This window comes from Rhinopithecus roxellana, chromosome 15 (genome assembly GCF_007565055.1).
Source record: "Rhinopithecus roxellana isolate Shanxi Qingling chromosome 15, ASM756505v1, whole genome shotgun sequence".
Classification (NCBI taxonomy): domain Eukaryota; kingdom Metazoa; phylum Chordata; class Mammalia; order Primates; family Cercopithecidae; genus Rhinopithecus; species Rhinopithecus roxellana.
In genome coordinates, this window is record NC_044563.1 from 124,377,115 (window position 1) to 124,397,885 (window position 20,771).

Sequence of the window (20,771 nt, forward strand, 5' to 3'; positions counted from 1 at the left end):
GAAAGTGGGAAAAAAAATAATTTTTTTCAGTAATTTATATCACACTGCTGAGTGAAAACAAGTATGTTCAAGAATACAAGTAGTATACCATGATTTGTGGGGAGAGAAAAAATAATACATATATGAATGCTTATACATGCACAGAATGTCCTAGGCATTCATAAGAAATGTAACCGTTGTCTATGAGAAGAAAGAACAGATGCCTGGGGGACTGTGGAGGAAGACAGGCCTATTTTTAAAAAATTGTCCCCAAATATTTAATTATGAAAAATTTTAAACACATAAATGAGCTGGTTTTACACAGGGAACACTAGCATATCCACCACCTAGACTCTATCATTAACATTTTATTATACTTGCTCTATCTATCTATCTATATAGGTATGTATATATATATTTTGAGACAGAGTTTCGCTCTTGTTGCCCAGGCTGAAGTGCAGTGGCGCGATCTTGGCTCACTGCAACCTCTGCCTCCCGGGTTCAAGTGATTCTCCTGCCTCAGCCTCCCAAGTAGCTGGGATTATAGGCATCTGCCACCATGCCCAGCTAATTTTTTATATTTTTAGTAAAGACGAGGTTTCACCATGTTGGCCAGGCTGGTCTTGAACTCTTGACCTCAGGTGATCCACCGGCCTTGGCCTCCCAAAGCACTGGGATTACAGGCGTGAGCCACCGCACTCAGCCCGCTTTATCAATGTTTCTACCCAACCATCAGTTCATCTTATTTTTTGAAACATTTCCAAGTAAATTATAAACATAGATTCGCTTACTCCTAAATTCTTCAGTATGGATAGCATTAAACTCAAATTTTGTTTACTATTTTCTCTTTTGAATTAAATGCCTAAGTTTTTTTTTAATTTTTTTTTTTTTTTTGACAGCTACGTTGCACAAGTTGGTCTCGAACCCCTGGGCTCAAGTGATCTGCCTGCCTTCGCCTCCGAAAGTGCTGGGATTACAGGCCTGGGCCACTGTGCCTGGCTGAAATGCATAAATTTTAAGGTATACTGGCTGAGTTTTGACAAGTGCATACACCTGAATAACTGAAGTTCCTACCACAATATAGAACATTACATCACCCCAGAAAGTGAAAGGCCTACTTTTGATTGTATTATTTTTAGCACCTTCTGAATTTTGTATTATGTGCCTGCGCTATTTTTAAGAACTAAATATTTAAGCATTTTAAATATTTAAACATTTTTATAACAGTGGGCCGATTCTAAATTGGATGAGAAAGAGTGACAACAGAAGGAGATGGCAGATAACAAGTGGTGGTGTCAATGGAACGGATAACTTATTGAAGCCAGAGTTGTAGCAGTGGTGTTTCCAGAACAAGTGAGTTAGGAAAATTGGAACGCTTTGGTTGACAGTGGGATGTTCAAATCAGACTCTCAAAAGTGTCTTAAGGTTCAGTTATAAAGTTCCTTTCATAAGCAAAGGGTGGAGATTAGGATACCAGTTTCCTTTCCCCTCCTAAGCTCTCAAGTGCACACTATTTTTTTGTTTGCAGTTTTTTGTCTTCTTTGTATTTATTTATTTATTTTGAGATGGAATCTCACTCTGTTGCCCAGGCTAGAGTGCAATAGCGCGATCTTGGCTCACTGCAATCTCCATCTTCAGGGTTCAAGCGATTCTCCTGCCTCAGTCTGCCGAGTAGCTCGGATTACGGGTGCCCACCACCACGCCCGGCTAATTTTTGTATTTTTAGTAGACAGGGTTTCATCATGTTGGCCAGGTTGGTCTCAAACTCCTGACCACAGGTGTTTGCCTTGGCCTCCCAAAGTGCTGGGATTATAGGCGTGAGCCACTGCGCCCGGCCTCTTTGCAGTATTTATCACAACTCCCACTAAGTGATATTTGACCTGTGTAACCATGCTTAACATTTGGCTACTTTATTAGGCCATAAACTCCAAGAGGGCAGAGGTCTTCTCTTTTATTTAATCCTGTATTTCCTGTGCCTAGTACATACAAGTGCTCAAACAAGTATTAACTACTTGACTGGATTCTTTAAGTAGGTGCATCCCTCTTCTCTGCTTTTAGTCAAGAGCTCTTACTTATTTCTACACATTATGGCCGTATGAAGGCTGTTTGTAAACGTGCATAATACAATACCAGATATCCTGTAGGTTCTACATGTAAATTATATTCTCTTATCGGCCAGTGGTTTGTGGTCTGAAGGGGTAAAACCTGCGGGCTTATAGTTTAGGATCTTCTAGGATAACGTGCCTTCAGAAAATCAAAGATTAATATTCATTACCTAAACAATCTTTTTTTTTTTCCCCAAACTTTTTTGTAAAGATGAGGGTCTTGAACTGGCCTCAAGTGATCCCCCCCCTTCGGCCTCCCAAAGCGCTTAACAATATTTTATCTAAGTGCCAGACATTCTTGAATATAAATATTAAGAGTCAACACGCTTGCGCACTCAACACATATTTACTGGGCGCATTCTATGCACCAATTATTGAAGACAGCTGTTTTAAGCATTTCACGGCAATGCAACTCCCTTAACACCGAGTCCGGGATTTGGGGAGGAGTGCGGGAAAACGCCAGGTCCCGCCAGCAGAGGGCGCGGTCCTGGCCTCGTTGCGGCCTTGGGACCCACCGAGGCTTCCAGGCTCCCACGCTCGCTCCCGAGCGCGTCCCCGCCCTCGCGTCACGTGACGCGGCCGCAGAACCTGAGCTGCCGGGCCTAAGCCGAGCTAAATTCGTTGCGGGTGGCCGCGGAGGGTGCAACCACAAAGGCTAATCCGAGGGAGTCGGGGAGGCGCGTGGAGTCGATGCTTCCTCTTCCAAGTCAGGTCGGCTCCCGTTACCTTCTCGGCAGCATTCGCCGTTCCCGTCTTCCTGAGCGCGTGCATGAGGTCTTTCGCGTGGGGAAGCTCTGGTGACCATGTAGGGGACAAGAGTGAGGAAGCTCCTGGTGCTTGGGACGAGGTCAGCGCTGTCGGCACGCCGCCCCCGCGCCCGCCACACCCCGGTGCGGGCCCGCGGGCCCTGGGCCCTGGTGGGAACTCCGGCCTCCGGTCAAGGCCTGGCCGGGAGCGCCACAAATTCTCGCGTCGTCTCGCGAGAGTCCAAGTTGAAGGAATATGGCGACGTCTAATCTGTTAAAGGTAAGACCCTCACTGCAGCTTGGATTTTACTGTGTGGCCGCTGGGTTCTGCTCTTCGGGAAAGGCATGGTTCAGGTTCAGCTGCGAAATGTGGGAGTGTTCAGGGGTTGTCCACTGGCAGGGAAGCCGCGGTGGCAGCCGGCGAGAACCGGAACGCGGGTCTGTGGCCTTGGGGTCGACAGGCTCTGGTGGTCCCTCCCGCCGACTGGCCGCTGGGAGAAAAGCCTGACTGAGCGCTGGCAGGGAGCGATGCTTTCAAGGGACCAGCTCTGGCTGGGAGCGGGAGATGAATGGTCGTGCGGTGTCCTGACCAGGTGGGCCGTTAGTACTGTTAGGTCTCAGTTTTTTGTAAAGCAGTGTCTAAGACGCATCAAAGGAAAAACCAAGAAAATGCTGCCTAATAGGTTTCAGTGACTCGACCCCCCAGTTCTTCCATTTCTGTTCTCGTTCTCTCTGCACGAAATTCCAAGTCAGACCAGCAGTGCCTCCCACTCCACCCCCCTTCCTCCCTTTTCTGCGTGTTACACCTTCCCTCCTAATTCTCCCATTCTTGAGTTCAACTTTTTCCTTTTTCTTAGGAAACTGCTTCCTAACCCCCATCCCCGTTACGGGGCACAACCAGATGACAACTGATGAAACGATACCATCGTTTTAGGGCGCAGGAAAGTTACCTTGTCAAAGACAATGTTTAAAGTTAGTTTTATATAGCAGGGGAGATCTAGGCCCACAGGGGCAGATTCTCCACCAGTTAAAAAGTTTGGAGAAGAATGAGGAAGACTTGGAACTAGTCTGTTCTGTGTAGGCGTCTGTAGTAGTTAATCATTTGCCTTAAAGTACGACAGAAATGGGGGTATTGATTAGCTCAGGGAACATAATATTAATGGCAAAAACCGCAGTTACTTTTGCACCAGCCTAATACAAAGGATGAACCACCTCTTCCTCAGACCTCTCATGCCTTCAGGCAATGTGGATGAATACTAGAAAATAATACAAAAGAAAATGTGTGGGAACCTAACCATCCTATCTTCTTTAGACCACTGATATTTGATTGTCTAACAGATGGGACTGCCTCATAAAATGAAGAACAAATTTTACTAAGAGGTGGGAGTACTGTATATATCACCTTTTGAAAGGGAGAGGGGCCCTAGAATTAGACTCCCTGAATAGCCACCACTTAAAAGCTGTATGACTTTGGGCAAGTTTCCTTATGAGTAGGACAGCAGTATCAGTAGCACCTGTATCATAGGACCATTGTGAAGATTAAATTAGGTAATGTATCTATAATGCTTAAAACCGTGCCTGGCACTTAATTAGTATAATACAATAAATTACTAGAACTACTCCCCCTCTTTCTTTAAGAAAACTAATTCAGGGGAATTGAGTAACCCATCCCACTCTGCTTTTCTCTTTTATAATGGTATAGCAAAATTCCCATGCTTTACTTCAGAAAGAAAATTTGTGGACTGGGCACAGTGGCTCACTCCTGTAATCTCAGCTCTTTGAGAAGCCAAGGTGGGAGGGTTGTTTTAGATACATTAATATTCACAGTGTTCCTACAATATAGGTGCTATTGATAATTCTGAGTTAGAGGTTATAGTTAACTATGATCACGCCACTGCTCTGTGCGACTGAATGGAAAAAAAAAAAAAGGAAAGACAATTGGTTTAATTTCTGAAGACTCCTGTTGCATCTGTACGGTTACATAAACAGTATCTATGCTATTCATTGAAATGTGTTTAAGAAGTAATTTTGTCCCTGATTCTGCGAAATTTTGACTTGTTGATTACCTGGATATAAAGCAAGGTCTTTTTCTCCCCAAAAATAACTCTCAGAAAAGTAAGTCACTGTTCTGCTCCTTACAAAACCTCACAAAGGATTGTTTGGAGAAGCTACTTTGGTCCATATTAGTTAAGTACTTACCTGTGGAGGCGACTTTGGTTCAGATTAGTTAAGTACTTACCTTGTGGAAATTCTGAATCTACAGCCACAGCACAGACCTGTGAATGGAAAAACTGCCTGAATATACAGAAAACGGGTACTCAGGGTTTAGGTTTAAAAGCTCACAAGATTTTAAAAAGTGTTTTAACTTGAACATTTACAAATAAAGGGAAGGTGATAATACTTTGAAAAAAAAATCTAGTAAGTGACTCACTCTGGTGAACATGAAGACAGATGCCAATGATACATTGGGAAAAATTCAATGACATTGTCTTATGAAATGTTTATTAAGGGAAAAAGCTGAATTTCTAAATGAATATTATTTTATATAGTAGATGATTTTAAAGATGTATAATGTAATAGACATTATAAATGAACATTTGATTCTTTTATCTATATATATCTAAAAGTTTATGTATTCAAGTGGGCCAGAAAATCTTTTTCTATCCTCATTGGGAGGTGATGAGGGATTGCCTTATATAGTAGCCCCTGCTACCCACTACCCACCATCCCCCACTTACCCCCAGGGAATATATTCCAAGACACCTGTGGATGCTTGAAACCATGAACAGTACCAAACCTTATATATACTGTTTTTTCTGATCTGATTACCAAGAGGGCTACTAAGTGACTAATGGGAGAGTAAGGTATACAACATGGATATACTGGATGGAGCCAGACTGTGGGAGATTTCAACACAGTGCTCAGAATGTGCAATTTAAAACCCATTGTTTCTTTCTGGAATTTTTTTTGTCTAATATTTTCAGATCATGGTTTACCACGTATCACTGAAACTGGAAAGTGAGACCGAGGATGAGGATGGATGACTATTTGTACATTAAAAAGTAACTAATCATCAAGTGGGAAGACTGAAGTTTGTCTTTGGGAGAAATGTAGTGAGACCTCTGCAGGGTAGTTCTGTAACATAATTTGTAGGATTATTTAAATTCAAGGCTGGTGCTACCTTGAATAGAGACAGAACTGGCTGGGGAGTGGCTAAATTAGCCTCATACCCATTTTTGATGGGATTAATAACTTGGTTCATTAGAAAAATGCCTTTGATATTGTACAGTTAGATTTCACCAGAGCATTTTTGACAAAATTAGGTCCCATGGTCAAAATGGAGAAGTGTGGGCTTGATGAGACTACTATTAGAATTTGATTCATTATCAGTCAGACAACTATACCTGAAGGTATAGTTCAGGTAATGAATGATAATGAAGGATAATAAATCAGTCCTTGAAGGAGGCCTTTAGTGTTGTGCTGAAAGTATAGGTCCTTACTTACTTTATCAGTAAGCTGAATAAAGTTAAGTTTATTGAATTTGTGGAGGACACAGAGTTCAAAAGCATAGCTAATATGTTTTGAAAGATTCAAAACTTTCTTCTTTTTTTTTTCTTGGCGACAAGGGACAGAGTCTTACTCCGATGCCAAGGCTGGAGTGCAGTGGCACAATGACGGTTCACTGCAGCCTGAACTTCCCGGGCTCAGGTGATTCTCCCACCTCAGCCTCCTAGCTGGGACCAGCATGTCCTAGTGTGCACCAGCATACCTGGCTAATTTTTTATGGAAACGAGGTTTCCCTGTGTTGTCCAGGCTGGTCTTGAACTCCTAGGCTCAAGCCATCTGCCAGCCTTGGCTTCCCAAAGTGCTGGGATTACAGGCTTGAGCCATCACACATAGCTCAAAACTTTCTTGATGTGTAACTTAGAAGTTAGAAGCCAATGTCATAAAAATCACCAGCTTTTCTTTCTTTTTAATTTTTTTGTTTGTTTGTTTAAGATGGAGTCTTGCTCTGTTGCCAGGCTGGAGTTCAGTGGCGCGATCTTGGTTCATTACAACCTCCACCTCCCAGGTTCAAGTGATTCTCCTGCCTCAGCCTCCCGAGTAGCTGGTGGTGGGGGGGACTACAGGCATGCGCCACCACATCCAGCTAATTTTTGTATTTTTAGTAGAAACGGTTTCACCATGTTGGCCAGGATGGTCTCCATCTCTTGACCTCATGATCCACCTGCCTCTGTCTTCCAAAGTGCTGGCATTATTGGCGTGAGCCACCATGTCAGGCTGCTTTTCTTTTTTAATATTGGAATTTGACTCTAATAATTTTATTGTCTGTTTAAAGCAAGCGGACTATTGCTGGATCTTAGAAGTCTTTCAGCTATGTAAAGATTTGTGTAGCACATTTTGACATATACAGTTATCAACTGCTTAGGGGTTTATATTTCTGAAAACCTTTCCATATAACTACTTTGTCTTTGTTGTTTTTCCTTAGAAAGTGTGTCTGTAGAACGTTCGTAGGGATCTGATATTATAATTTTATCTTGTTTTAGATTACTTTGAACATGTAATTGTGATTATTCCTTTTCTTTTGCAATTATCATCTTGGCCCTTAGTGCTCATTTTTTTCATTTCCAGTTCATTGTTCTACTCCAAACAGCAATTGTTTAAACCTTTTTTTGCTAAGCCTCACAACCCCCCCCCTTTTTTTTTTTGAGACAGACTCTCGCTTTGTCGCCCAGGCTGGAGTGCAGTGGCGCTATCTCGGCTCACTGCAGCCTCCTGGGTTCATGCCATTCTCCTGCCTCAGCCTCCTGAGTAGCTGAAACTACAGGCACCCACCACCACGCCTGACTAATTTTTGTATTTTTAGTAGAGATGGGGTTTCACTGTGTTAGCCAGGATGGTCTCAATCTCCTGACCTCATGATCCGCCCGCCTCGACCTCCCAAAGTACTGGGATTACAGGCGTGAGCCACTGCACCCGGCTCCCCTCTTAATTCTTAGCACGTTACTTTACCCAGCTATTTGAAGTGCCTTTAACTTCCTTGGTCGATACCACACATTTTTCTTGTTTCTCCTGTATTCTCCTCTGTTCCATGCTACCTCCCAAATTGTCTCCTGCTTGTTCTTGTTCAGTCCTCATCTTCCCCCCAGGACTTGGTGGTATGTCCCCTCTTTTTTTTTTTTTCAGTTTCCCGTTTTTCTCACTCCTATGCCTATAAGAAAGTTCATGGGTTGCCTCATATAAACTTTTTTTTTTTTTTTAGAGACAAGAGTTTCACTCTTGTTGCCCAGGCTGGAGTGCAATGGTGGGATCTCCACTCCCTACAACCTCCGCCTCCCGGATTCAAACAATTCTCCTGCGTCAGCCTCCTGAGTAGCTGGGATTACAGGCACACAGCAGCACACCCAGCTAATTTTTGAATTTTTAGTAGAGACGTGATTTTACCATGTTGGCCAGGGTGGTCTCAAACTCTTGACCTCAAGTGATCCACCTGCCTCGGCCACCCAAAGTATTGGGATTACAGGTGTGAGCCCCTGCACTCTGCCTCCTCATCATATGAACTTTTACTCTGCCTCTAACTCAAACTTTTGTCCATTTCTCACTGTCACAGTTCTTGGAAAAGCAGCCCCCATTTGCTGCCTTTATAATTCTTAGCCCTTTAACTTACTGTAATATGGCTCACTCTTCTCTCCTACCCAGTTGTATAGAACCTGTCAGTCGTAAAAGCATTAGCAACCTCCTGATTATCAAATGAGATTCTTCTCTGATAATATTTATCCTCTTTTCTGGCATTATTGCTCTTTACCTCTGCTTCTCTTTTGGTTTTTATGACATTCCCTTCTTGGTCTGCTGTCTCTCAAATCACCTTTGTTTTTCACTGACTTCTCTCCCTTGTCCCCAATAGAATTATTTCCCAGGATTTTATCTTCAGCCCTTTTCTATCTTTGTATGTTTTTTTCTGGGACAGTCTTAACTCCCATGATTTCACTATTTTTATCTCTTAGCTCTGATCTGAGCTCTAGATCAAAATGCAATTCTCACCATATCACTTTCCTGTTCAGATACCTTTGATGATTTAAATTATTTGAGATCTTTCCAGCTGGGTCTTCTCCTAATAACAACTAGTATCCTCTCTCTCTGTCTCTCGTCTGTCTCTCTCTCATACATGTGTGTGCACACACCCCTACCTGGCTGGTTACTTGTTGGCTCACTAGCATGCCAGAGATCATTTTCTGCCTAATAACTAACTCTTAACTCTCATTCTGTCCCTTTCTAATTGGATCTAGTGAGATGGAGTCACAAGAAGGCAGTAGTGTATAACCGAACCACAAGAGAAATCAAACATTAAACTGAAATATGATTCATACTACTTCTCTTCTCTCAGTGGAAGTTTTGTTTATCCTTTAAGAGGAAAGAAAATGGAAATGTAAAGCAGTGATTCAGAGTGTGTATAGAGGCCAGGTGTGGTGGCTCATGCCTGTAATCCCAGCACCTTGGGAGGATGAGGTGAGAGGATTACTTGAGGCCAACCTGGGCAATATAGCAAGACCCTGTTTCTATAAAACAACAACAATAAAAAGTGTCTGTAGAATTTATTCATTATTAAAATAACTTTATTGACACCCGTGTGCAAGGCACCATGGAGAATGCAAAGATATATAGAACAATGTCCATGCTCTTTGGGAATTTGCCATGTACTGAAGGAGATTAAAAGTTACTAATGATTTACTGTAAGGCAAAGGTTTCAGATGTGTTACCAATTGCTCTATGCTCCCTCACAGATTGAGGAAATAATTTCTGGTGGGATGATCAGTGAAAATTTTATGAAGAAAGTGTTGGAGCTGGATTTTGAATAATGGGTAAACTTTTTGTAGGTGGTAATTAGGAGAAAATTTGGCAGGAATCTAGGCTAGATCAGTTTGGCTGCAGTGTAAGGAGGGCTGCATGTTGTGTTAGATATTCTGTATGAATAGTGTTCCTTGGGATTGTTGCAGCATAGAAACCCAGAATACAGGGAAACAACAAGAGGGATAGGAGTAAAAGGGAAGTCGGGTCAGATTATAAAGGGCCTTCAGTGCTAGGCAAGGGGGTTTGAAATAAAGTTCTATAGTTACTGAGGAATATTTGAAAAATATGTGAGCAGAGGTACTCTCAAGCCGTCAATCTATTTTTGGCTTTTACACATAAAAGTTATTACTTCCATTTTCAGTGTATTTATACTCTGCTTGTGAGATGGCCATGGATGAGGGGCATTTGTGCCAGTGACATCTTGTTCATTGAAACCATAACCATACCAGGAATAATTAAGTCTATGGGAAATAAATTTATTCACTGAACAAGAATTTAATATTTCCTAATTCTATGTAGAAAAGGATGAACTAGGCAGACAGCTCCTGCCCTTGTGTAATTTACATTTTTGTTGGGAAGAGAGACAATAAACATAAACAGTTAAATACATACTGTAGCTCAAGTTGTGATAGGTACTATGAAGAAAAACAACCAGGGTAAAGGAGAGAGTAGAGTGCTCAGTACTATTATTATTATTATTATTATTTTATTTATTTATTTATTTATTTTGAGACAGGGTCTTGCTCGCTTGCCCAGGCTGGAGTGCAATGGCATGATCTTGGCTCACTGCAACCTCCACCTACTGGGTTCAGGCAATTTTCCTGTCTCAGCCTCCCGAGTAGCTGGGATTACAGGTGCCCACCACCAAGCTCAGCTAATTTTTGCAGTTGTAGTAGAGACAGGAGTTTCACCATATTGGCCAGGCTAGTTTTGAACACCTGACCTCAAGTGATCTGCCTGCCTCAGCCTCCCAAAGTGCTGGGATTATAGGCGTGAGCCACTGCATCTGGCTTATTTTTGATAAGATAGTGAGGGAATGCCTCTGAGGAGATGGTATTTGAGGTAAGACCAGAATGAAGCAAGGGAGCAAGTCATGTACATATTTAGAAGAGTTCCTTCTAGAAGGAACAGCCAGTGTGAAAGCACAGAGTCAGGATCATGTTTGGCGAGGAATATGGATGTGATACAAAGATTTGAATATTGTTGGTGAATTTGGTTAAGATATATAACCAGAGAATTCTTTTTAATATGTCTAGTTAAGTATAAATGAGAACCTCATTAAGAACTTGTCAGTTTTTCATTGGGTTGATAGAAATTGCCCTCTTGAAAGGCACATCTAAGAGGGACATGAACCTTAGAGCGGCCTTCCCCTACTTCAGTGTACTGTCCTAGAGAGGTGGTTGCATTTGACACAGCCTAGGGAGAAAACGAATTTCAGGGGTGTCTCTGTTGGTCATGGGAAGGAATGGGAGAGGGAATAGTGGACTAATCAGTAACTGTAAAACTTTATGATACATGTAAATGGTAGAATCTTTCATGTTCTATGAAAATAAATGATTGAACAATTACCATAATCTGGAGGTGATGTATGTTAAATAAAACTTCTAAAAGGAAGTGGCAGCTCAGGATAAATTTTGATCAGTCATTTTTCAGTGGATTAGAGGAGGGGAATGTTAGACTGCTGGAAGGTAGAAAGAGGATACTAGGCATCTTTCTAGTAAAAAGAGAGGTTTTGTTTTTGTTTTTGTTTTTTTTGAGAGGAGGTTTAACTCTCACACAAACTGGAGTGCCGTGGCATGATCATGGCTCACTTCAGTCTTCATCTCCCAGGCTCAAGCGATCCTCCCACTTCAGCTTCCTGAGTGGCTGAAACTACGGGCACATACCACACTAGGCCTGGCTAATTTTTTATAGGGATGGGATCTCACCATATTGCCCAGACTGGTCTCTACTCCTGAGCTCCAGGGATCTTCCTGTATAGGCCTCCCAAAGTGCTGGGATTACAGGTATGAGCAAAAGAGCCAGTCAGCCAGAGAGGTTTTTCTTTCCTTTTCTCTTTTCTTTTTCTTTTTCTTTTCCTTTTCTGTTGAGACAGGGTCTCACTCTGTCCCCCAGTCTGGAGTACAGTGGTGCAATTAGCTCCCTGCAGCCTTGACCTCCTCAGGCTCAGGTGTTCCTCCCACCTCATCCTCCCACAGGTGCAACACCATCATGCCCAGCTCATTCAAAAGAATTTTTTGAGACAGGGTTTTGCCATGTTGCCCAGATATGGATTTCCTGGGCTCAAGCAATCTGCCCCATCCTCCCAAAGTGCTGGGATTACAGGCGTGAGCTACAATGCCTACCTGAGGTTTCTCTTAATAAATATTTGCCTAGTGTCCTGGTGAACCCAGTTGTCATTAAAAGCCATTTGCCTCCTGCCTTGGTTAGTAGGTGGAGGAAATAGATGCCTGATATGCTCTGTAAAGAAAGCAGGGCTGGGTGCAGTAACTCACGCCTGTAATCCCAGTGATTTGGGAGGCCAAGATGAGAATATTCCTTGAGGCCAGGAGTTTGATACCAGCCTGGGCAACCCCATTTGTACAAAAAACAAAAAACAGCAACAACAAAAAAAGCAGGATACAGCTCAGGTTAAAACTTTGGTCAGAGGCTGGATGCAGTGGCTCATGCCCAACACTTTGGGAAGCTGAGGCAGGAGGATCACTTGAGGCCAGGAGTTGGAGACTAGACTGGGCAGCATAGCAAGACCTACCACCTCTACAAAAATAAAAATTAAAAAAAAAGTTGGTCATATCCATGGAGTACATACAAATAGTATCAAAGGTAATTGATCTGTGTAACTGGAGTTTGTTCATTCCATAAAAATCTGAGCATTTAAGGTGTACTGGATACCATTTTAAATGTCAGTTAGGCTGGGCACAGTGGCTCACACCTGTAATCCAAGCACTTTGGGAGTTGAGGTGGGTGGATTACCTGAGCCCAGGAGTTTTAGACCACCCTGAACAACATGGTGAAACTCGTCTCTACAAAAAAATTTAAAAAATACCTGGGGGTCGTGGTGTACAGTTGTAGTTCTAGCTACTCAGAAGGCTGAGTTGGGAGACTTGCTTGAGCCCAGGAGGTTGAGGCTGCAGTGAATTGAGATTACACCACTGTACTCCAGACTGGGCGACAAAGCAAGACCCTGTCTCCAAAAAAAAAAAAAGTGTCAGTGAATATGACAAAGTTCTTAGACTTTGGAGCTTATATCCTGATGGATGAATACTGACACTAAAGACATAAAGAATACACTTGCATAGTTTTTGCTGGTAATTAGGGTAGTAGTGAGAACAACATGATAAGATGTTCAAAGCCAGATGCGGAGGCTCACGCCTGTAATTTCAGCATTTTGAGGAGCCCAGGTGGGAAGATCGCTTGAGCCCAGGAGTTCAAGACCAGTCTGGGCAACATGGTAAGAGCTCGTCTCTACAAAAAATTTAAGAATTATCCAGGCATATTGGTACATTTGGTACATGCCTGTAGTCTCAGCTACATGGGAGGCTGAGGCAGGAGGATTGCTTGAGCACAGAAGATCAAGGCTGCAGTAAGCAATGTTCATGCTACTGCACTCTAGCCTGGGCGACAGAGTGAGACACTGTCTCAAAAAAAAAAAAAAAAGAAAGAGTGTTCGGAAGGTGGAGCCACTATTTTACTCACTTATTTACAACAGAAAATAATTTTTCCCCAAAAAACTGCGTTTGACTGTTTTTTGTTGAATGTTCTTTCTCTGCCACATGTTGACATTTCAGCCAAATCCCATAGCTTTCCTGGGCTTTTCTTAAAAGTCTGGTTATTCCAAATTAAAATTTCAGTCTCATAGCCAATCAGAGTGTCTCTTCTACCATCTCAAGACTTTGTCTCTGGTTGTGCAGAGAGGAATGGAGGAAGGGCATTTTTCTTAGGTTGGTTTGGGAGGCATCTCTGAGGTAACATTGGAACTGAGACCTGAATGATCTACATTCTAAGGCAAAGGTCTTGAGGTGCAGTGATGAGCTTGGCCTGTTTGAGGAACATCTTTAAAAGGTTGCTGTGGCTGGAACATAGTGAAAATTGCAGTAGTGAGAATTGCTGGTATTCAAATATATATAATCAGCCCTCAGTATTCATGAGTTCCATGTCTATGGATTCAACCAACCAAAGATTAAAAATACTCAGAAAAGGCCAGGCGCAATGGTTCATGCCTATAATCTCAGCACTTTGGGAGGCTGAGGCAGGCGGATCACCTGAGGTCAGGAGTTCAAGACCAGCCTGGCCAACATGGTGAAACCCCATCTCTACTAAAAAAAGACAAAAATTAGCTGAGCATGATGGCACATGCCTGTATTCCCAGCTACTCGGGAGGCTGAGGCAGGAGAATCACGTGAACCCAGGAGGCAGAGGTTGCAGTGAGCCGAGATCACTCCATTGCACTCCAGCCTGGGTGACAGAGTGAGACTATATCTCAAAAAAAAAAAAGAGAAACATCACATATATGCACTTAGTATGGCACCTGCACACATTTATTTTTATTAAGCCACCTCACTTTTGTTGATATAAGAAAGGTTTTATGAATCCCTAATAGATGCAAGTAGTGTACTTGCAATATAACAGTGGTTATGAGCTCAGCCTCTGGAGCCACACTGCTTGGGTTGGTCTCCAGGTTCTGCCATTTGCTAGCTGTGTGATATTGGGCAAGTTACTTAACATCTCTGTGCCTCAGTTTCTGTATCTATAAATAGCAGTAATCTGAAAAAAAACCTCAGAAAAAAAATTGCATCTGTATTGAATATGTACAGATCTTTTTTCTTATAATTCCCTAAACAATACAGTATAGCAGCTATTTTCATAACATTTACACTATAGTAGGTATTATAAGTAATTTAGAGATGATATAAAGTATATGGCAGGATGTGCATGGGTAATAAGCAAATGCTGTGACATTTTATATCAGGGACTTGAACATCTATGGGTTTTGGTGTCCCGAGGGGTGGGGTGGGGTGGGGTGGGGTGAGGTGGGTGCTAGAATCATTTCCCCACCTATACAAAGGGACAACTGTACAGTAGTTTGATTCTTTTGGATAGTGGGAATTGGCAAATGGGGTTTTAAAATCACGTAACTGGGAGCAATAGTGGCTTCATAAACAGTAAGGGAACCCACACATTCAAATAGCTAAATAACCTCGTGCTCGCTTCGGCAGCACATATACAAATAGCTAACCTCATAATTTACATGAATTATCTAAAATATGCCAACTGGCTTCCTTTGGTAAAGTTATTAGAGTGCCATTAATTGGATATACAGTCATTTACTGCATATTGATGTTTTGGTCAACAACGGATCACATATATAATGGTGGTCTTATAGGATTATAGTGGGAGCTAAAAACTTCCTATTGTCTGGCAATGTTTGTAATGTAGTAGTGCAGTAACATATCACTTATGTCTGTGGCGATGCTGGTGTACTTGAACCTATTGTGCTGCCACTCTTATAAAAGTCTAGCACATGTAATTGTATATAGTACATAATCCTTAGATAATAGGCTGATAAAATTATTGTTCTAATAATAATAAATGACTGTGTTACTGATTTATGTATATCTTAGTCCATTTGTGTTGCTATAAAGGAATACCTGAGACTGGGTAATTTATAAAGAAAAGATTTATTTGGCCCACAGTTCTGTAGGCTGGTGAGGTCCTCAGCCTGCTTCTACTCATGGCAGAAGGTGAAGGGGATCCTGTGTGTGTAGAGATCACATGGCAAGAAAGGAAGCAGGAGAGCGGGGAGAGCTACCAGACTCTTTTTAACAACCAGCTGTCAGGGAACTAACAGAGTGAGAACTCACTGCTCACCACTCTGCCCCCACCCCCACTATCGTTAATCTGTTCATGAGGGATCCACCACCATGACCCAACACTTTTCATTAGGCCCGCTTACAATATCGGGGATCAAATTTCAACGTGAGACTTGGTGGACAAACATCCAAACTGTAGTAGTACATTTACGGTTATATACTTGTTATTGTTTTTTTAGAGTGTGTACCCTCTAATAAGTTTAAAAGTTAACTGTAAAATAGCTTCAGTCAGGTCATTTAGGAGGCATTCCAGAAGAAGGCCTTGTTATCATAGATGACAGCGCCATTCAGGGTAGTGTTCCTGAAGACTTTCTAGTGGGACAAGATGTGAAGGTTGAAGACAGTGGTGGTGATTATCCTGACGCTGTGGAGTCCTAGGCTACTGTGTGTGTCTGTCTTAGTTTTTAATGAAAAAGTTTAAAAATAAAAAACCTTTTTTAATAGAAAAGTTTATAGAATAAGGGTGTAAAGAAAGTAAATATGTTTGTGCAGCTGTATAATGTGTTTGTGATTTTTTTTGTTGGCTTTTTCTTAAAATAGAGACAAGGTCTCACCATGTTGCCTAGGCTGGTCTCAAACTCCTGAGCTCAAGTGATCCTTGCACCTCAGCTTCCCAAAGGGCTAGGATTAGAGGCCATGTGTTTGTGTTTCAAGATAAGTGTTATTTATAAAAAAGTCAACAAGTTTTCCAAAAAGAGGAAAGGTTTTTAAAGTTAAAAAGTTACAATAAGCCTAAATTAATTTATTATTGAAGAAAAACATTTTTGTATAATTTAGCATAGCCTAAGTGTTTATAAAGTGTACAGTAATATATGGTAATGCCCTAGGCCTTCACATGCATTCACCACTCACTCACTGACTCGCCTAGAGCATCTTCCAGTCCTGCAGGCTCTGTTCATGGTGAGTGCCCGATTTAGGTGTACCATTTTTTATTTTTCATACTGTATTTTTGCTGTACCTTTTCTGTGTTTAGATACACAAATACTTACCATTTTGTTCTAATTGCCTCCAGCTTCAGTACAGTTACATGCTGTATAGGTTGGTAGCCTAGGATAATAGACTATACCATATAGCTTAAGTGTGTAGTAGGCTCTACCATTAGATTTGTGTAAGTACATGCTGTTATTTTCACACAACGATGAAATTGCTTAACGATGCATTTCTCAGAATTAAGTGACGCATGGCTGTAATCCACAATCAGTGTGGTGGGAACTTCACAAATCTTAAAACAACTAACCTGTGGTTGTGTGTTGTTCAAAATGTTATGGGCATGTAAAAGTAAGGTGATAAAAAAAAATGCCATTAATTCTGTGAATGCCATTATTTCTTGCTTTTCCTTCAGCTTGTCTTTTCACCTTAGCTTTTCTTAAACCTTTGTCATAAGCAAGATGTAGCAAGATATACAGCAATAATAACAAATTCTTTGTTTCTTTGTTTTATTTTTCAATTTTATTTTTATTTTAAATTTTATTTTTCTTACTCTGCCACTCAGGCTGGAGTGCAGTGGCATGATCATAGCTCACTGCAGCCTTGAATTCCTGAACTTAAGCAGTGCTCTTGCCTCAGCCTCTGGAGTAGTAGTCCACCACCACACCCAGCTAATATTTTATTTTATGATACATTGTTATCTTATGTTATGTTATGTTATTTTTGTAGAGATGAGTTCTCACCATGTTGCCCAGGCTGGTTTCAAACTCCTGGACTCAAGTGATTCTTCCACCTTGACCACCCGCAGTAATGGGATTACAGGCATGAGCCACGCCGCCCAGTTATTTATTTATTTTTCAGAGATAGGGTCTCACTTTTGTTCCTCAGTCTGAAATGCAGTGGCATGATCATAGCTCACTGCAGCCTCGAACTCCTGGGCCCAAGCAGTTGTCACGCCTCAGCCTCTGGAGTAGCTATGACTGCAGGTGTGCCCCACCATGCCCGTCCATCCTTCTATCTATCTATCGCTCGCTCTCTCTCTCTCTCTCTCTCTCTCTCTCTACCTATATCTGTCTGTCTGTCTATCCATCCATCCATCCATCCATTCACCCATCCATTCTTAGAGATGGGGTCTTGCTATGATGCCCAGGCTGGTCTTGAAATCCTGGCCTCAAGTGATCCTCCCACCTTGGTCTCCCGAAATGCTGAGATTATATGCATGAGCTGCTCTGTTTTCTTTTAAATGTTTTCTTTTAAACATTTGACATCATTAAAATATTGCCATAATATTGCTTCTATAATTTCATGTGGTATGTTTTTGTCCCTAGAGTTATGTAGGGATTTCTGGGTGTTTTCAGGGCAAACCAATAGGTCAACATTTGTATTATTTTGTTGTAAAGTAAGTGAATTACTTAAAAATGATTGTATTTGAATCATTTTGCAAGCCAGTGGATTTTTCTATTTTTGTTTACATTCTTGTGTTTAAACATTCTTATTTTTTAACATGATACCAAATATTATATTTCTACACCATTATATATCTGCTCTTTTATTCATAACCTAGTAAAGTGGGATTGTTACAGATGCACTAATTGCTTGAAAATGCACACTTAAATTTCAATGGGGGATGTGCATTTTTTTAAGCAATAATATGTTCTAGAAAGATCTATATAACATCTTGTATTTCTGGCTGATAACACCTACCCCCACCCCAAACACTTTTTTTTTTCTAAGCCAATTAACACAGGACCCAAACACATTTTTAAAAATTAAGTTATTCTTCTGTAATCCACCCTCCCTCCTTGGTTTGGGCAAATGATGGTACAGTATTTAGGCCTGAAGCCTTAGCTCTGTGCTTTTGAGATATAAATTTTCTAACTTTCTCTGAGCCAGTGGTTCAAGACTACAGTGAGCAATGATGGTGCCACTGCACTCCAGCCTAGGTGACAGCAAGACCCTATCTCTAAAAAAAAAGTCAATTATAAAATTGAGTTGTTTTGCTTTTCTTATGGATTTTTTGGTTCTTTACATATTCTGGATGAGAGCCTTTTTTGGATATACGTATTAGAAATATCCTTTCCTAGCCTGGTGTGGTGGCTCACGCCTGTAATCCTGGCACTTTGGGAGGCCGAGGCAGGTGGATCACCTGAGGTCAGGAGTTCGAGACCAGTCTAACCAACATGATGAAACCCCACCTCTACTAAAAATGCAAAATTAGCTGGGCATGGCGACGCATGCCTGTAATCCCAGATACTTAGGAAGCTGAGGCAGGAGAATGAGAATCATTGAACCAGGGAGGCAGAGGTTGTGGTGAGCCAAGATCTTGCCATTGCACTCCAGCCTGGGCAATGAACAAAATTCTGTATTAAAGAAAAAAAAAAAAAAGGCAATATCTCCTCCATTCTGTGGGCTGCCTTTTCAGTCCCTTAATGGTGTCTTTTAATGGCTAATGTTAATTTTAATATAGTGCAGTTTATAAATTTTTTTCCCTTTATGGTTAGTGCTTAGTTTTAAGGTCATATGAGCAGTTCAGATTTCTACTTGTATTAATATTTTATTAGATTTTTAAAAACAAAAACAACATTTTAAAATTCTTTTTACAGATTGAGTCTTAAGAATGTATCTTGGGTGTCTGGTTCAAGTTAGTATTTGAAAAAAGAAAAAAACAAAGAATATGTACTGGGACCCTTCGGGAGTCTGTGTACTACAGTTAAAGGAACACTATACTAGAATGAGAGCTGCTTGAGGACTTTTCACTTATGTGCGCTGGTGCACAGTAGAGTCTCAGGTGTTTGTTCAATGAATAAATGTAATAAATGACAAGCTCCCCAAAATAAGTTTAAACTCTTTTATCAGTTTTATTATTTTTGCTTTTTCCTTAAAATTATTTGTTTGGGTTTCAAAAAATACAAGTATTGCTAGAATTTGTTTGAAATTTTTTTCCTTTATAAAAGGAACTGAAAAGTTTAAAGGGAATGTGGTATGAAATTTATTTCAGTGGAAAGAGATATTTAACTTATTGGAAAACAGTGTCCTCCTCCTCCTCCTACACCATGTTTGAAAAGAAATGTATCTTACGTAGTGATGTTTCCACCGTATGGTTTCTAGATAATTGTCACTAAATTTTATAATCATAGGTCTTTGTAGTTACTCTATAAGCCTGACGAAATTAAGTCAAGGGCTGGATCTGGCCCATGGATTAGAAGCCCATTCATTCCTTATCCAGGAAAGGACCAGAGAATAGTTAATTAAGAACGTGGCTTTAACCGAGCTAAATTTCTTGGATTTGATTTCCTGACCTGCCACTTATTTTGCCTGTAATTTTAGACAAGTAATCTAACTTAATCTCAGGTTGTACAGTGTGCATAAAATGTGAATAGGCCAGGCACAGTGATCATACCTGTAATCCCAGCAGTTTGGGAAGCTGAGGCAGGAGGGCTACTGATCATTTGAGGCCAAGAGTTTGAACATGCAGTGAGCTGTGATTGTGCCACTGCACTCTAGCCTAGGCAACAGAGCAAAATCCTGTCTCAAAAATAATAATAATAATAATAATAATAATAATATTAAAGGAATAATATCACTGAACACATAGGATAGTTATAAAGATTAATTAATACTTGTAAACTATTTGGAACAGTACAGCACCTAACACATAATTAGCAGTCAGATATTATAAATAAAATAATCACAGTGATGCAGTGGTTTACACATCTACACTGAAGATTATTGTGAAGCTAAATAATAGAAGATACAAATGCTGAACTAAAATGTATTTACAGATGTCAGATATTCAAACCATTCGTGTTCATGGAAATGTAAGGAAAATCAAAAGAAGTATTTTATACAATAAATACCACATGTACAAAATTTGTTGGCCTTTATAATCCCCAATTAGTGAAATGCCATATATTTGCAGTGAAAAAAATAGTAGAAAATCTTGCAGTGAAATGATTAAACAAAGACAATAGAAATGATAGATTTTTGCTAAATTCCATCCTTCCATAATCTCAGTTTCAAGCATCCTACTTGATGTACTTGGTACCACCCTGTCTTTCTGACTCTCTCTAGTGCTTTTATTCCAACAGTCCACCTCCATTACTAAAGCCTTCAGTTCACTGACTCTGCCAACTTATTGTTTAATGTCTTATATCTGTGGTTTATAGTTTTCATCAAATTAGACAACATTTTTGCATTTTTCTTCAAATATTCGCTATACCCTTACATCAAGATTCCAATTATGTGTAGGTTAGGTCATTTGATGTTCCACAGCTTACCTGATATTCATTTTAAAA

General features: G+C 40.8%; 1 protein-coding gene across 1 annotated transcript in view; it reads left to right on the forward strand.

Annotated features, from left to right (window-relative positions):
* Positions 1-2,418: 2,418 nt before the first annotated feature.
* Positions 2,419-20,771, forward strand: part of CUL5 (cullin 5) — a 102,871-nt gene continuing 84,518 nt past the window's right edge. Inside the window, 2 exon segments of the mRNA XM_010360851.2 lie at positions 2,419-3,081; positions 3,084-3,110. Of these exon segments, the coding sequence (XP_010359153.1) occupies positions 2,854-3,081; positions 3,084-3,110 (255 nt within the window). The 5' untranslated portion in view covers positions 2,419-2,853.